This window comes from Apaloderma vittatum, unplaced genomic scaffold (assembly GCF_000703405.1).
Source record: "Apaloderma vittatum isolate BGI_N311 unplaced genomic scaffold, ASM70340v1 scaffold9519, whole genome shotgun sequence".
Taxonomy (NCBI): Eukaryota; Metazoa; Chordata; class Aves; order Trogoniformes; family Trogonidae; genus Apaloderma; species Apaloderma vittatum.
The window spans coordinates 892-22,346 of NW_009734591.1; the positions used below are offsets into that span (position 1 = coordinate 892).

Consider the following 21,455-nt stretch of genomic DNA (forward strand, 5'->3'; position numbering starts at 1 on the left):
TTCTGGGATCGCCTTGGCCTTTCTTGTTGATTCTCTACATACTCTGGCCACATTTCTATAGTCCTCCCAATTAACCAAAACCCTTTTTCACTTACTGTAAATTTCCCTCTTCCATTTGAGCTTTTCCAGGAGCTCCTTGCTTAACCATGCAGGTCTCCTGCTTCCTCTACTTGATTTTTTTTTTAGAGGCAATGCATTTATCTTGAGCCTGATGGAGGTAGAGTCTGAATGTTGATCAGCTCTCTTGTGCCCCCCTACCTTCCAGAAGCCTAACTCAGGGGATCCTACTAAGTATATCTCTGAAGAGGACAAAGTTAGCCCTCCTAAAGTCCAGGGTAAAAATTTTGCTTACTACCTTATTTCTTTCCCCAGCACAGAATTCTAACATATCATGGTCCCTACAGCCAAGACTGCCTCCAACCTTAACATCCGTGACCAGACCCTCTTTGTTTGTTAACACAAGGTCTAGCATTGTACCTTTCCTCGTTGATTCTTCAACCTCCTGCAGCAGAAAGTTATCATCAGGAACCTTTTCAACTGATTATGCTTGGCTGTGTGATAGTTCCAATTCATATCAGGGTGATTGAAGTCACCCATAAGCACGAGGGCACGTGATCTTCTAGCTGCCTGTAGAAGGCCTCATCAACAACCTCTTCCTGGTTAGTTGGTCTGTAGTAGGCACCCACAACAGTATCTCCCATGTTTGTACATCCTTTAATTCTTACCCATAAGCTCTCAACATCCTCGTCCTCTCCCACATGTTAAGCTCAATGCATTCTAGTTGCTTACTCGCATAGAGAGCAACTCCACCACCGCGCCTTGTCAGTCTATCTCTCCTGAAAAGCACGTAGCCATCCATGACCACATTCCAGTCATGTGAGCTATCCCACCATGTCTCTGTAATCTCGATGAGATTGTAGCTCTTCGACTGCACCCAGATTTCTAGTTCATCCTGCTTATTCCCCATGATATATATATATATACAGCTGTAAACACATTACGTTCCCTCCTTGGGGAGGCAGTGCTGGAGCAGTAAGCACACACCCTTCAAGCATCTAGATGGTCAAGTCCGAGACTTTGAAACTTGAGATGCCTCGAGCTTCAATTTGTACATCCTGCATTTGAACAGCCTCTGCCAGGTCCTGTGTGAGGGCATTGATCTGTTACAGCCATGAGGGATGTGCATTGGCTTTCTTCTCCTGGTTTCCTGTGGAAACGAAGCCTTTTCTGTCATGCTTTCTTTCTGCCAGCCTGTCCAACCCCATCCTATTGACTTTTTGAATCTGTTGGCCAATTTTAGTCCTATTTAACAGTAAGGCAGATGCCTTGATGATATTAAGGGTCTACCACTCTAATGAATGTTGGCAGCCAGATAGAGGGGAGAGATGTAATTAATGCCTGTGCTGATGAAAAGCCTCAGTGTGTGCTCGGCTTTTTCTAGTTATTGAGCTTCATTAACTCTGTTGTGAATGGAACTGCTTGGTTTTATATTGTGGGAGCATTGTTGTAGTGCTTTAATAGGTGGCTTTGCTTCTGTGGTTTATCTTATTATCATGCATAAGAGCTCTAATGAGGGTTAAAAACGCTATTGAGCATGATACTGCCAGGTATCAGCATTACTAATTCTGGGAGATAATAGAGCCACACGAGGACAAAAAATCTTTCCTTTCGCTGCTCCTTCTGACTTCTCTTCCCCGAGAGAGATTGTCCATGTGGCACCATGGTGGGAGGGCGTAATGGAAATAAGACAGACTAGTCTAAGCATCCCATTTAATCTGTGGGATAATCTCTCAGTTTACATGAGGAAGCTGATTTGACTTGCATAATTCAGGCATTTCCTCTCTTACATGATAATCTCCTACCTTTTTCACCTTTAACATTCTGTAAAAATGTGGAGAAACAGGTAGGTTTTGCCATCTGGACAAAAATCGTAAAGAAAAATTTACTTGAAACTGGGGTTTGGGCACCTGGTCGAAGATAGCCAAACCCCAGTACAGAGGACAAACAGCAGGAACATACATTGCTTTGAAGTTTTAAATTTTTAAAACATGCATATCAGGGGGTATGGATAAATATGATGCAAGTTCAAAAATATATGCTTTAGATCACTGCCTTGATTGCCTTTTAGACTTGAAATTTAGAATTGACCTGTCAGACTCTCATAAAATAGGCTGATTTTATTCTGAGTTATGCATCTGAGGCAGAAATGGCAAATAAGAAGATGCATACCCCAGTAACATGAGTCTTTTTAACATTCCAGACTTGGCTCATAATGCTGCTTCTAGATGATCTTGGTTCAGTTCCTGAATAAGTATGCAATAGGTGTATTTTTTTTTCCTGTGGCATGATATTTCAGCATTAGTTTAAGTGTAAGACAGCATATTCTGGTGCTGTTTTCTGTAGCTTAGCCTCTCTCTTGTGGTACCTTTAAATTTTATGTTACTCTAGTCTTACCAGCAACTGAAAATAGTAAAGTAGCCACTATTAATTGAGAAATGGAAAGAATGAATATATGTACATTCGCACTGTTCTTTAAGCTTTTATTTAACATATTTTTCATGAATCCTCTTTTTTTTTTTCCTCTCAACCTGTATCCTAGTTTTACATGCCAGAAACTGCAGGATGAGTTTGCAGGTTTGTTTACTTCCACAGCTGTTCCTTCCAGATGTTTATTACTCTTATCATGGGATATCTTGCCTAATTTTTAAAATGTCAGAAGCACAGACCAAATTACTGAGTGCCACGCACACACAAGTTATTAAAAAAAAAAATTAAAACAATCAGTTGTTCTGCTGGAATACAGAGAACTCCAGGGGATCTGCAGGCACTTTCACTAAGCAGTTGGCTTAGTATTGGTCCTAACTAGTAAAACAGCCTGAACTAGTAAAACCTTTCTGAAATAAAGTATGTGATTAACCTTCCTTGACAAATTGGAGCTATTAGTCCTAATGACCCCATGGGTTGGAACAAAGCAAACCTGACACTTTTGTTTTCAAAACTGTTAACCAGTAGGATTTTTTTTCTATCATTGTGCACCAAAGTTTTTTGACTTTCACAGATTGCTTTTAGACTTGTAAAGCATTCTGAGAGCAGCCCTGAATTCTCAAATGACACTACGGCTTTGTGCACCTGGATTTAGAATACGCATTTCTGATGTTTGTTTCACACCCGCAAGCATTATTTGAAGAGCATCCCATGAAGATGTGGAAAGACGAAGAGAAAGGCAAAGGGGAGATTTCCCAGGGAAAGTATGTTTTATATTTTTGTTCTCTTCTTTCTCATTCCAGTGAAATGAAGCAGAAGTTGGACGAAGAGGGTAACAAGTGCAGCATCCTCTCCAAGCAGCAAAAGTTCAACGAGCACTGCTGCATTCGCTGCTGCTCCCCTTTCACATTTCTTATCAACAGCAAGCGGCAGTGCCAGGACTGCAAGTACAACATCTGCAAGAGCTGCAGCTCCTACCAGAAGAAGGAGAAGGCTTGGATTTGCAGCGTCTGCCAGCAAGCAAGGTAAAAAGCCTGTTGTTTAGCAACCTGTATAAAGCCGCTGTGACCTGACCTGAACTTTATGTTTCTTGGTACTTAATGCTGGTGGAGTAGGACATGAAGTATCTTTTGATGTAGAGGTTGATTGGTTCCGCCTTTTTTTTTGTAGAGGTTAATTTCTTCCGAAGGTGTTTAGTTACCTGTTGCATTTTCCAGGCTTGCTTAGCTGGACTGATGAACCAGCAGGCAGTAATTGGGCTTAGCTTGAGCAGGGCTGGGTTTTCCAGGGTTCCTGATGGAACCTGAGCGCAGATAGTGGTAAGGCAGTTCATCATTTTGCGACAAATCCCTGCTGACGTGGGGAGTGGAAGGAAGAATAATGCTGAATAGATCATGCAGCTGTGACTGTGTGTCAGAGTGCTTTTCTGAATGCCAGGTTATTGGTGGGGATGCTTTGGGCTTGCTTTGGCAAATAACCAGAGAAATTAGTGGTGCAATCTGTCATAATTCTTAAGATATTACAAGAATATGCTGCCAGGCTTCTCTTTGCAGAGAGTGTCAGGGATTTAGTGTCTCACCCTTTTGAGGCTACCACTAGCAAACCAAAGCAAATTGAAGCAAACGCATAACAGCAGCAAAGTCACCTTGGATGGTGACTGTGATAGTCCTTCCAGGCACAGATTCTTTACCCTCTGGATTAATGTTTTGGTGCTAGACAGGATGAGGTTCCTTGCTCATTTATTAGAAATAGAGTATGCTTTCCATTTGTCTGAGACCACTTTTCTTTACTGATCACCAGAACACCCTGCTAGTGATACTCTGCTTTGCACTTTAACACTTGTACTAAAATAAATTAGCATAAGCCATTAAATTCATATATTTGCAAGTTTTCTAAACCAATTACTTTTTACTTCTGGACTGTAGAGTACTATCCAAAATAAGGCATACAAACATCTGACTGATGTTAACTCATGAAAACCACAGACATGCTGCACACATGCAGACTTTATGCAGTCCAAGTAGCTTAGATTTATTTGACTGTTTAAGAGAACTGCTCTGTTTTTTGGTTTTCACACTATCAATTTGACTGCGCCTTTGAAAAAAAAAAAATGGCAAGCAAGAGAAAACCTTTTATCTTCATAGCCTCTCAATCCAGAATTGTTTTGTGGTGGTCTTTATATTATCTTTCGAGTTTTTCATGGTGCCAAGTTGAAAGGTAGGGTTCTAGCTAGACTCTAATAATCTGCATCAGTAGCAAATGTAATATTTTTACTGGAACTTGAAAATTAATTACAATTAGATTAATTAGATACATGTTAGATTTTTTTTTAAAATGTACATTACAGTGAGAGTTAAGGAAAAAGTTGTTAAGGTCTAGTCTACCTGCAGAGCTGGGTGCATTTGTTACTGACTGGCATATATTTGGATGAATGCTAATGTAAAAATGGAGCAATGCTACTGGTAACATGAAAATTGTAACATAAAATCAAAATCTAGTCTTAGTGAGAAGACAGAACACCCTTCAAATAGTCTGTATCTTCGCAAACCCTGGGAACAATCCTCAATAAAATCTTTTTATTTCAGATGATTTTGTTTGCATGGCTAACTCACTGTAATGTGCTATAATGTCAGCAGAACAGAGCATATTTTTGTCGAAACATGGTAAAATTGATGGTAGATGTGACTTCAGCCTGCCAGAGGATACATCTCTTCTGCTTAGCTGGTGCAAGTTTTAGTATAAAATCTCTGTGAAGGGAAAAAAACCCACCACTAAAATTTGGCAAAACCTTGGGACAGTACTTGAGAAAAAGAAGAGCTCCTACTTAATAACTGAACCTTGTATTTATTTGTTGATGCATTTGGCTGTAACTAAACATCTGTTTGCAGGACTTAGTTGTGGAAAGCTAATGAAGATACGACACTGCTTAGCAATATTGTTTTGCTTTCAAGCAGGCAAAACCATCTGGTGAGAGGAAGCCGAACTATCTTTTACATAGTCAATCTCAGCTTGGAGCTTCGTGCATGCTTTTGTGAGAGTTGCCTATTTCTGCTGCCTGAGGTCCTCATCTGACATGAGAGAGAACTTCTGCAGAACTTGGAAGCTATGACTGTGTCGTGCAAATGCCAGGAAATGTGTTTTTTCCTTCTGAGGTAGAATTGTGTAAGAACATTCACTTGCTGGCATGGCAGAAAAGATGAAGTTTTAGCTCTGCCATATACCTGTGGTCCTTACTGTCGTATGGGTCTTGTTCTACTTTTTTACAAGTTTTCTAAATTATCCTATTCATATTGTACTTAAAGGATTTACTAATTTTAAGTAAAGAGCAGGGAAAATTATTTTCCTGCCTTGTACGTACTTGTAGAAATTGATGCAATTCCCCCCCAAAAATGCATGCTGCTCTATTCTGAATTTCTTCCTTCTTGTTCTCCCACCTCTCTCGTGTGTGTCCTGTCTCTTGATCTTCTCCTCCTTATCATGCTTTGCCATTGTGGCACATCACAGAGACCGTATCCTTTTGCTTTCGCAGCACCTGTGGAGAACGATGGCAATAGCTTGGATTTTGCCCAAGAGCCAGGAACAGTCTTTGGTTTATTCAGTTGTTCTGTGGCGGGGTGAGGAGAGAAAGAAATGTACAAGCTGGTTGCTTTAGCAGGTTGATCACTTCTGGGTTGTTTTTTGGGTTTTGGGAGGGTTTTTTTTGGTTTTTGTTTTTTTGCTATCCTCATCTATCTTAATCATTCCCGAAGTATGCACTGGGAAGAATTTCAATTCTGCTAGACAGAATAAAGCTGTACTTGCATAACATAGAGCAGCCTGCAATGCTGCACTCATTTTTAAGAAAAGTATCTAAAAATGGAATTGAAGAGGCGCGTAGGAAAGAGAGGTCTATTAAAATGGCTAAATACAAGCGCTAATTAGGCCATTTTTTTCCTAGCTTTAAGTAGCCTCGGAAGTTGAGTGTGTGGCTGAGTGCCTGAAGGACTAATCTATGTTTTAGGAGCTCTGGATTCCAGTTTTAGCCATTCACCTGATTGTCAAGTGACCTTGGGGAAGTTTCTGTCTCCCAATTTCCCCCTGTGCAGAATGGATTTAATGATGCTAAGCTCTTGGAGGTCAGTGGTTGAAAAGTTAAAAGCTATGGCTGTAAAGTGATAAGTATTATTAATGTACTGTTATTACAGAAGTTTTGCTGCAGTCAGCAGGGTTAAAAGCTTTGCTTTGTGTGTTGCAGTAGCTCAGAAAAGTTAAGTGCTTCGATTCTTGTAGGGAATGAATGAGGGTAGAATATCACAGCTTGATTTTTCAATGTTACTATATGTAAATGCTTGTTTGTGTTTGGCCCCATCTACCTTCCAAAAGTCATAGTAAAAGAAGTTATCAAACACTTTCCCTAGTAGGAATAAATATTATGTAAATACTGTGTAAAAATATTGGGTCTGCTGAACTGGGAGGAGGGGAATGTGAAAGGGTGTTAACACAGTTTTTTCCATGTAATAAGCAGCATACAAAGTAGAGATTGGACTTACTTCTCTTTGAGTTTTCCAAGAGCTGACAAATTGAAAGCTAATAAAAAATACACAGGATTCTTCAAGCCCCTGTGTCGGGTTGGTGGAAGTCGGGGCAGTCAGGGAAAAGATGTAGGGTTCATGGTGGTCGAACGAGAGATGGCAATATGTAATTAGAGGGCTCGAGTAAAAGATTGCAAGCTGAGATTTTCCTCCAAGAGTCAAGTTTTGTCAAAACCTAGCCTGTCACTCCTGGGTGGTTGCCTCAGTAATGCTTGTACCTCTTTTTTTGGTTTTCTGAGACGGGAGAGCATTATAGCTCTGTTCTGTGTCATCAGTAGCCGAAATATAAGACACTGCTTCAGAGCAGAAGCTTTTTGATCAGTCAGGAACTTCAGCCCTCACCATCTCTGAACATGCTGGGACACCTCTCAGCTTTTCCTCATCCTTTTCAGGACCACTGTACATTTCCTTGCCTGACAGAGGCAGATTTCTGATTCATGATTTTCCCCTCTGGGTTGTGTTTCTGAAATTCTCTTAGCGTAATGTTGTTTGGGAGATGTTTTGTGAAACATGTTGATCTGAAAAAGCTGTTCAACTTTTTTTTATTTTTAACAGCATTATATTAGTACCCGCGAAAGTCTCCTTGGAAAAAAGAACATGCAATTTTTAAACTAAATCTACAGATTTTTATTTTTTTTTTATTGTGAACAGAAAGAACTTGTGTAAGCAAGAATTTTTCACAACTTCTCATCTAGAGCAGATGTTCAATTTTGGGGTCAAGTCAGAGTACCTTTGTGTACCACTGCATTAGAATTTCTTTTTCTGGTCTTTATTAAATGGCAACTACGCTGGATTATTTTTTTAAGAGGGAAAAATCACATTTTACTTAATTCTGATTGTGTCCTATTACTTTTTTTTCCCCCATCATATAATGCATGTACTAAAGCAAAAACTCATACCGTAGTTAACGCTCTTAAGGTAGCCTTTAAACTGAGCAGAATGTGCTTTCAAATAGATGTCCTATTAAACGTTTTTTAATTATCAATAACAAAAGATTGCTAATTGGCTCAATACATTGTTTCAACATCTGCTGAGTCTTTGGGGTTTCTCCTGCTGTGTTTGTGCAACTATCAGGCTTTGATGAAGTCAAAGAATCAGTCCCTTGCTCCTGCAGACACTGACATTGCCACCTCCAGGAAGACTGCTTATACATGTATTGTATTGTAGTGATTTGACCCTGGCCAGCAGCTAGGTGCCTACACAGCCGCTCTGTCGGCCCCTCTGCTCTGCCAGACACGGGAGAGAAAATATGTCAAAGCACCGGTGGTTTGAGATAAGGACAGGGAGATCACCCGCATCTACTGTCCTGGGCAAAACAAACTTGAGTTTGGAGAAATTAGTTAAATTTATTAAAGAACAAATCTGAGAAGATTAGCCAGAGATAAAAACAGATCTTAAAAAAATAACACCTTCCTGCCATCCCTCCCTTCGTCCTGGGCAAAATATCAATCCCAGTTTATCCACCTCCTTCCCCTGAGCGGCGCAGGAGACAGGAAATGGGGGTTACGGTCAGTTCACCCGATGTTGGTTCCACTGCTTCTTCTTCCTCCGGGGAGGACTCTTCACTCTTCCCCTGGGCCATTGTGGGGTCCCTCTCATGGGAGACAAGCTTCACACTCTTTTCTCCAACGCAAGTCTTCTCACAAACTGCCCAACGAGAGACACCTCACAAGAGGCAACCCACCCCTCATGAGTCTGCGGTGCAGTCCCTCAGGGGAAACTGCTCCAGCGTGAGTCCCCTGCGGCATCTCAAAGGTCCCATCAGCCAACCTGCTCCAGTGTGGGCATTCACTCCTCCACGGGCTACAGGTTCTGGCAGCAACCTGCTCCAGTGCAGGTTTCCCATGGGCCACAGCCCCCTTCAGGCATCCACCCACACAATGTGGGGTCCTCTGCCTCACGGTGGACATCTACACCCCACCCATGGGCTGCAGAAGGACAGCCTGCTTCACCATGGTCATTACCATCACCTGGGGGACTCTCTGCTCTGGCACCTGGAGCACATCCTTCTCCCTCCTTCTTCGCTGACCTTGGTGTCTTCACGTATTCTCACTCCTCCATCTCTGTGCCAGCTGTTGTGGTGCAGTTCTTAGTCCCCATTTCTTAAATATATTTTCACAGAGGTGTTCCTCTCCTATCATTACTGATAGGCTCAGCCTTGGCCAGCAGCGCATTCGTCTTTGGAGGCAGCTGGCATTGGCTTTATCGGACTCAGGGCAAGCTTCTGGCAGCTTCTTGCAGAAACCACCCCTACAGCCCTCCCTGCCACTGAAATCTGGCCAGGCAAACGCAATACATGTATGTTCCTTTGTTTCTGTCATGATAAGCTGTATTAAAAGACTGTTTCCACAGTCCACAAGTAATTCAGATTTTTTTTTTTTTTGTCAAATTGTATTATTTTCATCCCACTTCCTACGGATCAAAGACCCTCTGTGCCTCCTCAGTGCTTTTTTCCACTGAGAAATTTATCCGGTTATCTGTGAACAGCTGCCCAATTGCATGTGGGTAGAAATGCTGTGGTCAGCACAGTTTTATGGTTTTTTTCTTGATGATAAAATTGGAACTCCTTAGACTTGTAGCCAATAGCTGTGAATGGCAATAGCAAATGTGTCTTTCCCCTAGCTAATGCACTGTGCAATCAGGAATAGTGCCCTCTTGGAAGGTTCTTGTGTTATCAAAGAAGTTAAAGGCGAGAATTTAACATGTCATTTTTAAAAAGCTTAACCACATTGATAAATAAGTCCCTCTATGCTCTTATTTTTCTATATGAACTAGATAGTGAAGCACTTACTGCTTAGTATCTTCAATAAGAATCTGTGAGATCCTACATTTACATATTGCATTATCCTGCCTCTGTGATTTAGGGGAAGAGGTAGGTGGGAAAAACAATTGCCCTGTCTTTCTGCCAAAGTCAAGGTTTTGAAATTTGTGTGCAGAATTAAGTATTATGTTCTTGTCTCTTTTTTTGTAGTAGCCTATCTTTTCTGCACCCAGGGTTTTGTGAAGTCTTACACCAGATAAAGACTTCTGGAGTCTGGCTAGAGAGCTAATTACTCTTCACATATATCCCATCCCCTCTGCTTTCAAAATAGGACCTTACACTTGTGGATCATGAACAAAATGGCAATGCCTGACAGAGTTGCTTCTGCTAGAAGTATGTCTCATGTGCTTTCCCATCCCACGTCACACCTGCATCTTTTGCTATAGCTGTCCAGGCAAACATTCGTTTTGGCTCCAGAGCTAATAGACAATTGTTGTATTTGTTTTGTATCCACAGATAATATTGTGGTAATGTAGAGGGAAAATTGCCTGTGATCTAAAGCTGTCTTTTAGTTTGTCTCTGTGTTCATTTCAGGTTGTTGGATCTCTTTTTTTAGAAACAGCTTCAGAAATTGAGATCAAATTTTGCCATAGTGCCTGAAACCAGAACACTTAATTGCAGAAGTTGTGAACTATTTGAAAGTGCTCCCAAGAGGTAATTAATGGTGAATTAAAGGGTTGGTTCATTTAATTAAGAGCTATTATTTTTTGTCATCTGTCACACTTGGAGGTTGTATGTGAGGTTAAGAGAGTGATGGAGAGATCACAGTTCATGTTGTCTTCAATTTGCCGATGACAGATTCGCTTTGTATTCTTCTTTTTTCCTGGCTGGTCAATGTAGAATAGTGTCTGGAGTATGAGAGCTGGAATGAATGTTTGTGTGATAGAGGAAATCTGTGTAGAGGATAGTAGAACTTGCTTAAGTAGTCACAGTTTTAATTGTGTCTTGCTGCTGTGTTTGCAGGAATTTGTAACCTTGGGGACTTGGGTTTCCTGAATCTCAAGTAGCTGCTATTGTCAAAAGCACTTGGGATCTCATGCGAGATGGAAAGTGATTTGATATCTCTTAGAGGCAAGGAAGAAATTTATGACAACTTGTCTCTATCTTGCAAATTCACCAGTAGCCAGGCCTCCGTCCATGATGGCAGTTGCATACTCCTGATCAAAAATGCTCATGGAAATTGTCCTGAGGGGAAAAAAAACCCTAAACCTGTGGAGTGTTGTACTGTGAAGTAGTGCCCACTGTGAACTACATTTGGAATGCCTCTGTCTCCTATGCTTAAGAAATCCTGAGCCATTTGGGGTTTCTTCGGGGTTGGAAGTAATTCTGCTACCTGGTTACAAAAATCACCTTACAACTGGTGCATTTCAGCCTTAGGCTCCGTGACCTGTGTCAGAATGCCTTCTTGGGTTTTGCTTCTAGGATCAAAAGATCCTAGGGGATCCTTTACATCTGGGGGGATGTAAAGGAGTTTGATGTTCATATTTTAGAACCTGTCTGTGTCAACGTTGCTCCTTGAAGCTGTTTCTTCAAGTATAGAACCCGGACCGCTTGCACTGAAAACACTTATGTTTCTCTGTTACTCCTCAGCATAGTGTGGCAATAAGAGGTTGTTTTTCTCGTCAGGGAAATTAGAATTAGAGATTGAGTATTCTTGGGAAAATACCAACTTTTGAAGCAGTGCTATATAGAGTTTGGGTAGAGAGGGTTGGTTTTGCAACCTGCCAAGTGTGATTCGCTTGAATCCCTTCTATGCTGTACCTTTAAATACCCTGTTTTCCATTTGCAGAGTTTTCCACTTGCTACCAGAAAAGGTGGTTTCTGGCAGGAGAAGCAGCAACAAAATAGAGCAAAAGGAGATTGACAGGAAAAGGAGGAGTGTGGGGGGAATGGCATGATTGTAGTTTGAAAAATTAGTCATGTAACGTGTCACCGTAATTCCCAACTGGCAATTAAACGGCAAGTATCTGCATAAAGGATTAGTAACACTGGAAGGTAACGTTCAGGATCTCGAACAACACTTCCAGTATATAATTTGCAAATTGTTTGACAGATACCTGCCTCACACACGCTTTAAGCTACCGTATTCCAGTGCTTAATATAATTAGCCCTGGCAAAACTAGAGCTCCAGCTCCATGGCGAGCTGGCTACGGCTTTGCAATATGCCTGTTGCATGAGAGATTTAAAAAAAAAAAAGGCAGGTTTTGAAGGTCTTCAAGGATGCAAATCCCATAGCTTTTTGTGGTCCCTGTCCTGGTGTCTGACCGCCTTCATGGTGAAAAAGAGTTTCTAAGTCTCTAAGAAGGATTTCCCATGTCCTCACTTGCATCCACAGCTTTTGATCGATCCCTGGGCACCTCGAAGGAGAATCTGGCACTTCCTTTCCTAAATCCTCCCACGAGGGGGTTGTGGGCAGCAGTTTGAGCGCCAAGCCTTCCCCTGGCCATACCTTCTGTGCAATTTAAGTGACTGTAAATATCTAAAAGTTGAACTCTCCAGGTTTTTTTTTTATTATTTTCCATGGATTTTCCTTGCAAAGAAGAGCCCGAGAAAAATGCAGAGAAAAATTCAAAACCATGCTTGCTGTAGTCATGTCACTTTCATGATCCCTATTTTTAGTGAAGGCTCACTTTTGACAGTAGGATTAATAAAATAAACTTCTCAGGTAGTTCGTGTGGAATAGGTTCAGCGACAGCATCAAGAGTGATCTGGATGCGAAAAAAGTTCAGGAAGGAGTTCCACAACAGAAATCCTCTTCGATCTGAGACAGCCAGGGCTCCAGCCCTGCAGGCTCTTTCGAGTGCTTTATTTAAATCTGCTGATTTTCAAAGGGATACCGAGCGCTGTGTTAAATGAGCATGTATGTCAACTCCCGAAGGCTTGCGCCAGAGTTTGGCAGCGTCCATCCTGCAGCTGCACCAGATACTGGTATTAGAGAGTCACGTGAGGAAATTATTGCCTCAAAATTCTGAAAGTTGGTATTTTGGTCCCAGCTTGCTTTTAGATCATCCCTGTGTAAGGCTGGCTGTGTTAAACTTTGCATGCCCTGGACGGGCTTTGTTAACTGTTATTACATAAAGATTCCACTTCTCTCAGTTCAAAGGTACTGCTCTGGTTTTTAAAAGGCACATTTAAACGTCCCAGCATTATGTAAATTGAGAAGAGTTAAGTTGTCAGAATTCATTTTTTTTAAATTAGAAAGTGGATGTGTGCAATCTCTTTGACAAAGCCAGGCAATGGCCTCTGAATTGTGCTGAGTCTTGTGAGCTGTCTGATATTTGCACGCTTTCCATTTAGGTTACAAAGGCATCGCTGTGGCTTTCCAAAATTGTTTAGACGCTTCCATTTTCCTGGATGATTGCTAATGCTGATTCTGTGCATTTCCAATGTCTTTGGATGGCTTATGAAGGGTAGAAGAAATTCAAATCAAAGTATAGCTTTAGCATATATTTAAAGGTAGAAAATTAATACATGGATACTGCTACAGAGGACAAAAGTATTTCCTTCATGTCTCTCCAGGTCTTATATAACAAATATATATATAGATATGTGGATATATATATAAAAGTGCTTGTACATGGAGGGAGTAAATTTTATTTATTACTCTGTGGGTAACAATTCATCAGGTGAGGAAACAGGAGGCAGACCTGGATACTGCTTCCCTCTCAGAACCTGCTCACCGTCCGGTCTTGAGAAGGTCACCCTGCCTTTCCCTTTTTTTTTTTACTCTGGTAGGAGAGAGACACGTAATGCCTACCTGGATAAAATGTGTTCATGTGAACTTTGTATAATTTTTTAATATTATTTATTGTTTTTACTTGGGCTAGAGCAAATCTGGAGTGTCTCAATAAAAACCATGGATGTGACAGGCTCCATATGGGAAATCAGGGTTTTGGAAGGCTCCAGGCTCTGATAATCTTGCTGTGTCTTAATAAAGAACAAGAAATACGTCATCCAGTTAACTAGGTGAGACATTTTAAAGCTTTTCTCCTTCCAAATTCTTTGTGAGGATCAGTCTAGAGTCTCGTCTCATCTATCAGAGTAGAATATCACCAGCCTATGAATACAGACTTTTAAAAGTTAACCGTTACTGCTGTTCCTGCAGTGGTGTGTTTTTTCTGTGATCAGCTGAACCTGAGAGACACCTGTAGGAAGAGCATCCTTCCCTCACTAAATGATTGTCAAGTGAAATCTGAGGAGAGAGCGCTCTGGCAAATTCTCTTGAGCTGATAACAGAGCAGATGGAAATCTTGATCAGAAAAAAAAACCACAAAACCCACAACAAACCGAAAACAAAAATAAAGCCTGGCATTTAGTGAGAGGAAACACCTCCTCTGTAGGAGCTGTCTTATATTCTGGATTTCATGGTTTAAATAATTTTAATAACGAGACAAAAAAAAACCCTAGAAATGCTGCTTTCCTTCGTTATCACCTAGATGGGGATTATCTTACATCCTAATTAACAGACCAGTTAAGATTTGTGTCTGAGGCTAGCTGATTGGGTTGAAATCGGACAGCTGATACAACGAACTCTAAAAACTCTAATGTTTTTCACAAGTAACCTGGTCCATTGTGATGGGGTTTCTTCAATCATAGCAAATCCTCTTCCTGGAATCTGTGCTGGGTGTACTGATGCAAAGAGCAGTAGCAGCTCCCATCCTTTTTCTGGGAAGGAGCAGATGAAGTTTACAAAGATGATGCATCTGGGGAACCAGGGGCAGGAATAAGATTAATATAAGTGAGAAGTGGGATTCTGTATCTGGTCAGAAAGAGTTAGTGTCTTCAGAGAATGCTTTTAACCGGGACTCTGTATTAGTTGGAATTTCCTTGGTAGTGGGAAATTTCTCTTAAGCCAAGCTATGCTTTTGTGAACATTTCCTCTAGCTAGAAATGTCTTTTCCCTGTGGTAGCAAAGATTCTGGCAAATCTGAAGAGAGTTGGGACAGGGAACCAGGTGCTAAATAGCTTTATTGCTTCTCCTAATCCTGTCAGAACAGCGACATATTGGCTGCTTGGCTTTTTTCCCTATTTGACATACATACATACATACATATATATGGAAAATCCTCCCCGATCCTCATTTTAAATGACTAGCTTTTGTTAGTGTACCATCTTCCTAGATGGAGGAAAATGTTCTGTGGTACTGAGACCCGCAGAGCAGATCTTGCTGGCAAAGAGCCATTCCCAGTTCAGTTCCTCCTTTCAGAAACCTCACAGGTCTGTTGTGCTTTTAATTCTTGCTGAATAATTGTCTCCAGATGCTTCTTGGAGATTTCATCTCCGCTCTGAATGCTACCCGTGGAATAAATGGAGCAGTTACTGCCTCTGAGAGTCTGCAGAAAGTAAAATGATTCCACTGTTTTCCTTACTGTTGGGATTTATTACGACTGCTGTTTTTATGCCTAATAATTAAAAAAAACCCCTGCAGTGTCATGGGATATTGCCAGGGTTCTAAAATAAATTAATTCAAGCTAACATCAAGATTTAAGTGAGCTTTGCTTTTTCCTATGACAGGGAGCTGTACTGTCCCATTTTTTTCTTTTTTTTTTTTTAAACAAATTGCTAAGTTAATCTCTGTAGATTTGCAATAGAAAAAAGTACCATTTTTTTTATAGAGGCAATGAGCTCCTCCCATGAGGTAGAGTTGCCTAGCCTTCTATTACTACGACATTATCACCATTTTTGGTTACTTCCCTCCACTTACTCCTGTTCTCCTAAGTTTACATTGAAAGACCACAAAATACTTCCGGCCTTTTAACTGGTTTAGACAAAGCCTCTGCAAGAAGTCATTTCAGGTTCTGTGTTTCCTTTGATGCCAAGGATTTAGTTGTGTGTAAAAGCGCTGTGTCTAAATGGCTTTTCTGTTTGGCATCATTACAAGGAGGACATGAGAAATGCTAATTTGGAATATTTAAAAATCCACAGTGGTGCTGGCAGAGGGAGGAAAAACCACACTGAAACCAAATCTGCCTTTCAGAGTTAGCGTGCATTATGTCCGATGGGATCACACGGTCCTGGTTTAGTTTATCTAAATAAATATTCACTAACATCGTCTGTGAAATGTTACTTGATGTTATTATGCCAATTTGTTTGTGCATCCATAACTGAAATTAAAATGAATTTAATATTTGAAACAGTGCTTCACAAGAGGGATGTTTCACAAGAGAGATGCTTCATATTACTGCTAGGATTAACATATAGAGAGAGAGAGTTGAAGAAAATACTCTGAAAATTGTTTAAGTGTATTTTGATTAATTTGAATTTGATCTAATTTCAAAATAATTTCTGCCCATAATACAGCATAATGACAGAAAAGGGCAGGCTGTTCAGGCTTTCCATTTCACTAAATCACCAAAACCTCTTGGTAGATTTGGAGAATTTGCTCTTAGGTTGTGTTTTTTCTGCCATTCCCTGTAATTGAAGTTTCTTTCTTAGCAGGAAATTAAAATGTCAGAAACTCTCATCTCTTGAAGGGGCGAAACTTAAGCCCTTTCTGGAGAAGACAGTGGCTCCAGACTGTCCCTGTTGGGTTTGGTATTGGTGTATTTGTGTTGCATTCCCAAATGGACCACAGTTTTTGTCGTATTTGCAGTACAAGATGAGTAGGAATGAAATACATTCTTGAAAAGTCTTTCACATCTAACCTGGGATTGCGAACCTTGGAGAGCTACAGGCTATGACTGTTGCTATTTTAGTTGTTCAAGTAATTCTGCTTTATGGTTATATACCTTGATGTAGCTGCATCACTTTGAAATGTAAGTTGAAATGTTAGCTTTGCTGGGTTTGGGATAGCTGGCACAAATTTAGAGATATTTTGATCTTTAATTTATTTTTTTACCGAACGTTGCTGTTACAGACTCTCAACTAGATTGAAACACTAGATTGAAATAGGCTTAAAAAAATTAAAGCCAAGTGGTGGAATTATAACAGGGATAAAAAATCCTACCATTTTTGGAGACAATTTTGGCAGTTCATTTCCCAGTAAAAATATGAAGAATTCCAGGTTGCAAATAGCAGTCTGGGTACTGACAAAATTAAAGGCAAATGAGCAAACAAGTAACCGTATGCAAAGAAAAATGTTATGTGTTCTCCAGAGTGATTGCTTGCTTTATGCTTTTGTGCTTACACTGGATACCTGCTATTTAAAACTGGGACCATTTTCCTAGAGACCTTCCATTTGTCTTTGGTGTTGAACATTTCCATGGTAACATTTCACTTGCCTGTTTTCCCTTTACCGTGAAATGTGAGAGCTGTTTATTATTGAGTAAAGATGAGCTTCAGGTCAGTCATACTGGTCTTCGATATTGTTATTGACATGGTATTTCATCAGCTAATACAGTAGATTTATTCTTTGCATCAACAGTGATCTAGTTGTCCCTTTTGCTTTTCAGTTTCTTAAAAATATTTTTTACATTCCATAGAAGCTGGAGGGCTGCAAAAAGATCCCTGGGATTGGTTAAATACAACCCAGTCCTCAAAGTACCTCAGTGACAAGCAAAGATATTTAATGAGCATTTAGCTGCCATGTTGAGCACATGAAATGTAGGGTTTGCAATGATGAAGATGACTCTGAAGGGATAACTCAGACACAGGCATCATAAATTTTGTTCCGTCTGTGATTTCTTACTGGTTTGACCACAGCACATCTGCTTGATTGTGATCCTGTTCTGGGAGTGAAAAAAAAGGAGTATCCAGAGACTTGAAACACTTACTTCATTTGTTTCAGAAGAAAAAAAAAAATTATGTGGTTCAAGAGCCAGAACTTGCCCTGGAGGCAGAACTTACCTTTCTGCACAGGGGTCTACCAAAGTCACGCTGCTCCACCAAGTCTCTATTAAGCTTCACTATGATTTCTCAAAGTTGCCCACTTTTGTGAACTTTTGTGTGTTTTCAGAGATGCACAAACTTCCCTTGTCTGTTTCAGAAGTTGTCCTTCACCGCATTCAAGCATCTCAAAGAAAAAAATCACAAGATAAATGTTTTCGAATGTTTTTTTTAGCCCCATCCTTAGAAATTGTAGAACAACTTCAGTATTTTTTTCAAAACATTTAATGAAAGGCAAATCCCCAGCACAACACAATTGAAAGGAGTTCAAGTTTATCAAAGTAATGAAGAACAGGTGGAGATATGCCAGGTAATCTTAAAAGTGATGGTAAATTATAAGACAGAGTACTTCAGACCTTAGCTGCTGACCTCTTTACAACCATGTAATTATCTACCCTAATAGGAACACACTTCATGCCACTGATTAGTACTTTCACTTCTTACTGTGTACTTCCGTAGGTGATGCTAACAAATCCTTTTCTGATCATTGTACCTCCTTTTTGTGCCGCTAACATAATTGCATTACGAGGCATGTTTATTCTTCCCTAAGGTTTCAGCGAGAGGGCTGCTATATGAGGTTGTGTCATATTGCCTTGAAGACATATTATTTTATGTTGTGATTCTGCCAGGTTTTGCAATGCAGTTTCATTTGCTGAAACAGCATTAAAGCAGCAGCAGGTGCTGGAAAATGTCACTGTTTTATTTTTTTTCTTCCTCATTTCCATTCACATAGTGGGGATCAGGCATTTAGTCAAGGTCAGAAGGTGTGCTCTATGAATGTTTCTCTTTGTTCTGCAGGGCCAAATCCTTCCTCAATTCCTAAAGGCATTGATGTTGAGACCCTTCAAAACTTTTCTTTAATGGCAGAGAAGTAGCTGGTTGACTACACGTGCTCTCCAGACCCCGTGTCTGAGGGGGGCCTTGCTTTTTTCTCTTTGCAAAAGTTTCATGATGTTGTTTCTCAAAGTGCTTGCGTGGCCTTGATTAGGGCAGGTCAGTATAGAAACGCTGCCGTCGTGCTTTATTTTTAAAAATGACGGCAGCAAAGCAGAAATACCAATTTAATGTCACATCCACCACGGGAGATTCAGTCTAGTGGAGAGAACAATGGACTGACAGTCAAGGGGGTCAGCCTCTATTTTTGGTATGCTTGAGACTGGCTCTGCAGCCTTGGGCAAATTGCTTTCACCCCTCTGTGCTTCTGCTTCCTCTCCAATTCTCTGCCTGTCTTTTCCATTTAGACGATTAGCTCCCTCAGGCAAGGAATGCCTCTTGTTTGTACAGTTCCCTGGGTTTTGTTGGAAGCCTTGGGGTTGGAAGCCTTGGGTTCCCAGCCCGGGAAACAATAGTGATTCGCATCAGTTTTACCGCTTATCTCTGATGTTACAACTCTGAGGAGCCTACCCTTCTCAAAGGGGTGGACGTTCCTGGCGCTTGTGTTAATAATGTACAACAGGGGAGGTCTAAAAGTGAGGCTTGAGTCTTTTTGATGTGTCAGACCCATCATATCTCCAGAGCGTAGATCAGGACGTGCACAGGACTGTGACGTGACATGCCGGTGTGAGTGGACCAGGAGTGAGATGTGCTCAGCCAAGTAGCCAGCCCTGCCTATTTGCCAGGTAAGCTCGTGCTCCAGTCTGCAGCCATGGAGCAACTTTTGGAGTAGTTAAAGGTTCTGGAATATTTAAAGATGTTCCTGCTCACTGCAGGATGACCTCTAAAGATCCCTTCCAACCCAACATGTCCTATGATAGTTGGGTCTCTGTATCCTTGGCTAGTCCACCTACATTGCCATTTGGAGTCTGAAACAGCCAAAGCCCTTTTGCACTTTGGAGAACTGTATCTGTGTGAGGTAAGAGAGGGAATAGTCAGTATTGTCCTCATTCAGGGCTGATTCGAGTCACATACTAGGTTTGCGTGTAAGAACAAACAGGATACACACTGTTAACTACCTGTTAGAAAGGTAAGTGGCCACATAAACGCCATGAGCTTGTGATCTTCCCAATCCTGAGGTCTCTGCTTTCTGCCTTGAGGGGAGCACTGCTCTTTCTAAAGTTTTTCAGCTGTTGCATTTATGTTTCTCATCTGGCTCTCACCAGAGCACTCAGTGCAGTATGAGAGCCTGTTGGGCTGGTGTTTGTGTCTCTCTGCCCTCACCAAACATCAGCCTCTTCCCCTTCCCCATCTCATCCCATCCCAGATGGGATCTGTCGTACCACAGTCTAGCTTGTGTTACTTGCTGTTCCTTCCTTGTAAGCTGCCAGTGGTTTGTGTTTAGTTACAAACACGACATTTTTAAGGGTTTTCTCCGCATGCAATGTGAAGTTGCTGGCAGTCGTGATTTTATGGTGGATCTTGTCATGATTTCCATTAAAGCTTCAGTTTCCACAGAGATGGCAAGCTCAGGCTTCCCTTTTAAAAATAGTTATGATGCTCAGCTCTTCAGAACAGAAAATAGGAATCTTAAAGGCTGGAATATTGAAGCAATAAAGAAAAATACATCAGTTTGTTCTATTTCTTAAACTCTTGAGGTTTTAAAAGGCTGGGATTGACAGTGCTAATTATATAATGTAGGAAAAGAATGATAACCTGCTGCCACCCACTGTCCGTGCCATTTTAGTGATAGTGAACACCCACCTTCCAGAGTGGAGGATACACTCCTGTGATGGATCCGTATTTCATCTCTTGTCGTAGTGACAATACAGGCTGGGACGTGTTCTTCCAAAGCATAATGTGACTATGATGATTTCACCAAGTACATGTACAAAATGGGCAAGCATTATAATAGGATGTGTCAGTGGGTTCTTAATTTGCATAGCAATTAGCATATGTAAACCACACAGGGATGAAAATTCTCCCCGAGAGAAACTTCTTTGAGCTATTATTACTGGATTACAGAGTGTAGTCGTTACTATTGTTGTGAATACTATTAAAAAATCCAATTTTTATCTGTCTTTCTAGCACATGTGCTGTTTGGACTTGCTGGCAGCTTGTACATGCAAAATAGTTTTTAATCTGTGTGGTCATTTGAATTACTGCCTGGCATGGGCTGTAGACAGAGCTGTCTGAGCATCTGCAAGGGTTAGCATGTTGGTTGTTTGTTCGCCATCAGAGGAGAGAAAATATTAAAAAATACAGTGGGGAGAGTGACATCTGTAGATTGAAGCAGAATTTAAGAAGTGGCAAATGGGTCTTGAGAAGGGGTAGCAGAGCAAGACGTGATTTTGCAGCCAGATTTCAGGCCAGAGATGCTATCTCACACAATATCGCCATTCGTCTCAAAACGTACATCATGTTACAGGAGCTACAACAGGGAGGTCTTGATGTTGCCATTGGAAACTTAACGTTTTGCATTCCCTAACCTTGGCTATTTTAGTCAGCTGTCTGTGTTAGATCTCGCATGCTATCTTAAAATCTTCAGCCTTAAAATCTTCAGCGTGCCCTATCCTTACAAGACCCCGGCGAAAGGGGGATGTACAGCCTGCTTGAGCTGGAGAGAGAAGCAGCTTCCCGAGCGTTTTTCTTCCTTGCTTTCCCTCACACCCCCTCCTTCACTTACACTAGCACTTGAGAAATTCTCTTGTTATTCCACTGCAGGCTGTTCCACTGTGAGCGAGCTGCGTTTGCTGGGGAGAGAAGCGCTGCTGAGAGGAGCTGCGTTCACTGCGCCTTTCCCTCCAGCAGAAACCTTCTGTACACCTGCAGCCTAAGAGTTTGGTTTTGAGAGCTGGGGATGGGAGGAAATCCTGCTCCCC

General features: G+C 41.1%; 1 protein-coding gene across 1 annotated transcript in view; it reads left to right on the forward strand.

The window, feature by feature from the left end:
• The first annotated feature begins 3,291 nt into the window (after positions 1-3,291).
• MYRIP (myosin VIIA and Rab interacting protein) overlaps positions 3,292-21,455 on the forward strand; it is a 74,247-nt gene continuing 56,083 nt past the window's right edge. Inside the window, exon 1 of the mRNA XM_009876335.1 lies at positions 3,292-3,509. Coding sequence (XP_009874637.1) covers positions 3,292-3,509 — 218 coding nt within the window. The remainder of the gene's footprint in view (positions 3,510-21,455) is intronic.